The sequence below is a fragment of the Sinocyclocheilus anshuiensis genome, unplaced genomic scaffold (assembly GCF_001515605.1).
Source record: "Sinocyclocheilus anshuiensis isolate Anshui unplaced genomic scaffold, SAMN03320099.WGS_v1.1 scaffold1014, whole genome shotgun sequence".
Classification (NCBI taxonomy): domain Eukaryota; kingdom Metazoa; phylum Chordata; class Actinopteri; order Cypriniformes; family Cyprinidae; genus Sinocyclocheilus; species Sinocyclocheilus anshuiensis.
This window is the reverse complement of record NW_015540943.1, coordinates 283,815-289,150: the sequence shown is the minus strand read 5'-3', so window position 1 is coordinate 289,150 and position 5,336 is coordinate 283,815. Positions and strand designations below refer to the sequence as shown.

Genomic DNA, 5,336 nt, shown 5'->3' with positions numbered 1-5,336 from the left:
AGCTTTCTTACTCGTTTTGCTAATAAACGTTCTACGTTTCTTATTTATTTGGTTATATATTATACATGTTTACTTACATAAAGTTTAAATAGGTAAACAAAACTGGAAATAAGTTATTTGTTATTTTATATTAAGCATAGCCTGCCCTATAGCATGGCGCATTTTTATTTGTTTTGTTATTAAAAGTTATATGTTTTATATATACGCTAAAGTGAGTTTGACGTTGTATTTTGTTGTTGCACTCAAGCAATTGACGCCTAATTGCCGCTAATTCGAAAGTGAAAGGGTGATACCGGTGTTGTCACACGTCGATTAACCGGTGGGAAAATGTCCTCACCGTCACAACCCTACTTACAATTTGAAAAAAGTTCAGCTTTTAAAAATGTTTCAGGACCCCTGTGTTCTTTTCCATTCCTTTTCATACCATCTCTCTTTAATGAATTCAATAATGCATACTGTATGTATGTGTCCTAAAAAAAAATAAATAAATAAAAAAAAGATACACCAAAGAAAAAAAAAATGTCAAGCAACTTCACTCAAATTCTCTGTATTGTTTGATACTGAACTTTTTCGATGATATTTTGACATTTGCTGTATAGCACATTCTGGAAAACCTGCTTGATAATACCTAAACAGATGTTGAATGCAAAAATCGTATGAAATCCAGCACATACATTTGTGTCTGAGTGTATTTGTTGTAAAGTACCTGAAGGAGAACCTTGTCTTCCCCTCAGTTCAAGCTGAGTCCCGTTGTTCTTGATGGAGTGAGTTTTGGCTCCCTGTTGTTTCTCCAACTCCCCTAAAAAGACAGTGAAAAGAGACCAGGAGAGCTTTAGGTCTATGCCCCCCACACACACACACACACACACATACACACACACAAAACAGCATGCTCACATCCTCTAAACCTTGAGTCGTCCGTCTCTAAACAGCAGAGCTCCAAATCACCATACTTACACTCAGGGCTTGATGATAATTGCCTGGCATTTCTAATCAGGCTACAAAAGAGCTTTTCCCTCATCCAACAGAATTGTAAGAAAGATCTGTCTCTACATTAGGACTCCTTAAGAGGAAATATGCCTTATGACTTAATGAAGCCATAAGAAAGGACTAAGCATTGATAAAAACCTGTGAGTGCACAAAGAATAGCTGACAACCAATCATCCAGATACTAAAGCACAGCATGCTACCTAATTAAACATATTTATTACAGTAGTAAATTTAAGGATAATAGGAGGGAAAAATGTGTCCTCTTTTATTCCAGAGAATTGAAAAGGTATGCAGACAAGTGGAAATAAAATATAGCACATTTAATAATAAGGGTGTTTAATACACTAAAAAATATTGATACTCATGTTGATTTATTGAAAGCAAGAAACAAAAAGATTTTCAACAAAAGTTTTCATGTCTAATGAAGTCAAAACCAATATAATTATGCCTTTAACACATAAATTCAGGGTGATTCATTTAAATAAATAAATAAAATTAATGCAATTATTCTTACTACTACTTTTACTTTTTTAATGATTTTAAATTGAATGTTGGTTTTCATGTTGATTCACGAGTTACACCATTTTTCATTGATAATAATAATAATAATAATAATAATAATGTTTAAAATAATTAAATAAAAAATGTATACATCTAGTTTAAGTTGTTGCAATTACATTTTTATGTTGGTTTAAATGTTAATTATTAAACATGATTAATTATAATATAACTCATGCAATTGTAAACATTATTATTATTATTATTATTATCATCCCATCAAAAATGAGTGATGTCAAATACAAAAAAAAAAATTGTAATGGGGTTAAGTATTATCAAATATGGATAAACAAGATATTTTGGGCAATTTTGCTCCTCTATTCAATGGTTTTGTTCTTGAAATATTCTCCTGGAAACATCAGTTTATTTTTCTACATTTCTGTCATTTGGAAAGAGTAAAACAGAGTATTAATCTACAGCAAACCCTCCAGAGCCCCTTCGAATAACAGGACAGCAGATTATCTGCTTCAATTCAACACAAATTAACTGCAAATGAGGATTGCTTTTATTTGCGATGCTGAAATAAAGACAAAGACATGAAATGCAAGCAAAAGTATCAATGCACAAAGGCATTTAGTCATGCTTGGATTGTAAAGAGAAGTTCCTTTATGTGGAAAATAAAAGATGTGGAGCTGTGTAGATGACAGCTCTCAGTTCACCAACAGCTGTATTCCTGAAAGAGAGTAAAGGTGCTTATCTCTCTTTTCCCGGTGAAACTGCTGACACAGATATACATCCAGCACAAGACTTCCCATGGACCCTTGCTCTCTCTAGCACAGAATGTAATGAAAACCAACCGGCCTCAGCAGAATACATGCTTTGATGTCCACTGGCACTCAGCCCTTTCTCTTTCTGTCTCTCTTTGTGTCTTTCTCCCTCATGGAAACCAAAAGACATTTCTCTGTTCCTGCTTCCATGTCTTTCCTTCTCAGTTCCTTCAGAGGATGTTTGAAAGCCTGACAGCACTGTGCAAACGAAACATTTCATTTATTATAGAACATCAAAACAGCTCAGTGAGAGACCTAAAGGACAAACACACAGGGAAAGCAAACATATGCACACCATATTTACAAAAATGCAGAGTAAATAAACAGTAGAGCAGCTGAGAATAGAAAGCAGATGATATTACACAGAAATTAACTGGTCCAATAAGCAGCCTTCGCATTTGTAAACAGAAGTAGGGTTGAAAAGCAGTGCGTTCTGTTTTATCTTCTTTTGGTTGACGTTTCAAACTTAATAATTGCATTTACACTGAAATATGATGCTTATATATTAATTAAATATTTATTTAAATACACTAACATTGAGAATTTTGTACTTTTGAAAGAGGTCTCTTATGCTCACCAATAAAAAAATAAGAAACAACTGAATTATTATTTTTTTAGTGATAAAAACAGTTTAAAAAAAAGAAGCCTTTTTTGTGGAAATCTTGATACATTTTCTTAAGGATTCTTTAATGAATATAAATTTCAGAAGAACAGCATTTATTTAAAACAATTAAAACGTTTTTACTGTCACTTTAAATCAATTTAATGCATACTTGCTGAATAAAAGTGTTATTTTATTTTATGTAAGGTAGAATTACTGACCCCAAACGAATGCTAATAGAATTAAATATTATGTAACTGTATGTAAAATTAATACTTCTGCATTATATGTTTAAATGACTAAAGTTTGTCAGGTAAAAACTGATGTAATATTTAGTTCATACATTGAGTTACATTTCAACTAAGCTTAATACTGCAGTGCTGTAATACCTAACTTAATATTGTAAAATTTTAATTTTGTGCCCTTTAATGTCACAACCTTAGCAACTTTCTTGAAGCTCAAACCGTAGAGCATGGCACTAGCTTGGCCAAAATCATGGGTTTGATGCCCAGAGAATACATAAACTGTATGTATTAAATACATTGCAAGCTGCTTTAGATAAAAGCATCTGCCAAATGTCTAAATGTTAATGTAAATTCTGCAGCAACGGCCTGGCAACCGCCAACAACACACTAGCACACTAGCAACCACTTACGTTTTCTTCAAGAAAAAAAAAAAGTTGTATTAATCATAGGTGTCTCAGCATCTGTTTTAATACGGCTGCCAACTACTGGGTTACTTCTATTAACCCAGCAAATGGGCAGTATTACCCAGCGTTACCATGGAAACACTGTCCAATATTCAAGAGATGACTGCTGTTTCACATCATGAAGCAAGAAAAAAAAAAAGTATGTTTTCATTTGATTGCTTACTAGCTCAACTCAAAAGAGCCATCCACAAATCTATGATATTCTGTTCTCTATAGATATGGCTCAGGGTTTATGGCTCATATTTGTCAGTCAGATGAAAACCATCTGCTTAGAAAAGTAACGGCAGACTCCTCTTAACAAGCTGCATGAAAATATTAAAAATGAATACATTTGTATTCTCTTATACACAAGCACTTTGTATTTTGAAACAGCCCACTCACATTCAATACGTATCTGTTCCATCTCTGACACCTCAGCGATGGACTCCTTCAGGTCCTCTACGAACTTGAGCAGTTCCTCTGCGCTCTGAGCACAGAAATTCAACACCTGCTTCTTATCAGAGCCCGAAAACGGAGACACAATAGTGATGGCATGAGGATAGTCTGAAACAAAAACAGAACAAAAAGAGACATAACAGAAACATTGCATTAGCAAAAAATAAGATTTAGGTTGTTATTCATTGACAATCTTGCCAATCTTCTTCTGAAGATGTGTTCACTTCCGGATTCAAAAATGCTTCATCAACGTCAATGCTGTCATAGCTGGGAAATTGGATGTTATAACCTAACATGACATATTTTTGATGTATTGACATGAATATGTGCCATATGAGTCATGTTATACTTGTTTGTGTGTATTTTTGTCCTACTTTGAAGCTTGACAGAGATGGTCACTATTAGAAACTGTCACAATGGAAATGTGTGATGATTCTTCAAAGATTTCTCCCTTTGTTTTCCACGTACATTTGGAAATGTTTTAATTACATGAGAGGGTCAGTGAATATTTTTACATTTTTAGGTGTTATCTATTCCTTAATCATCTGAGAGTCAATATAACTTTTTTTTTTTTTTTTTCAAATATAAAGTGGTTTTTTTTTCTTTTGCAATTTTGGTAACATTTTCTATAAAACGTAAAAAAAAAATCACATAAACATCTATAATTATACATATGAACTCAATCTATATTATTCTTTAATGTGAAGTAAATCAGAATATTCAATGAGTGAAAATAATAATAATAATAATAATAATAATAATATGTCCTTGATTGACCTTGACTCATATTATTGTTTATTATTATTATTATTTACATGGCCTTTTAAATTATTGTGAAATTGGCAAGATTTTAAAGAGACTGTATTACTTACAGCAGGGGTTTCAAACACTACCTAAATTGTTATTTGGCTGTTACTGACCAGTAGCCCACACTGCCCAAGTGATGTTAGCTGAACAGCCATTTGATAAAAGATGCTAGGATGATGTTTTGTTAAACATAAGACTGGGTTTGAAACTTTTTACAATGTTCCAGGTTAAAATAGACCTTTATAATGCATTCATAACACCCTTATAACACCTTTATGACACAATATCTAATTTCTTGCGGTATTTACATTTCTAAACCTTACAAATTGTCATCACTAGAGTGACTTGCCACTCAGCAATCATTTAGTGTTGATTTTATTGTCAAATATGTTTGTTTATCTATTGATTTGTGTGTGTGTGTGTGTGTGTGTGTGTGTGTGTGTGTGTGTGTGTGTGTGTGTGTGTGTGT

At 32.8% G+C, this 5,336-nt stretch overlaps 1 protein-coding gene across 2 annotated transcripts in view; it reads right to left on the bottom strand.

The window, feature by feature from the left end:
- LOC107689713 (IQ motif and SEC7 domain-containing protein 3-like) overlaps positions 1-5,336 on the bottom strand; it is a 146,630-nt gene that overhangs the window by 7,890 nt on the left and 133,404 nt on the right. For both annotated transcript variants that reach the window (XM_016487835.1, XM_016487836.1), the window contains exons 11-12: positions 4,007-4,168; positions 707-799 (exon numbers count right to left, since the gene is read on the bottom strand). In XM_016487835.1, the coding sequence (XP_016343321.1) occupies positions 707-799; positions 4,007-4,168 (255 nt within the window). The remainder of the gene's footprint in view (positions 1-706; positions 800-4,006; positions 4,169-5,336) is intronic.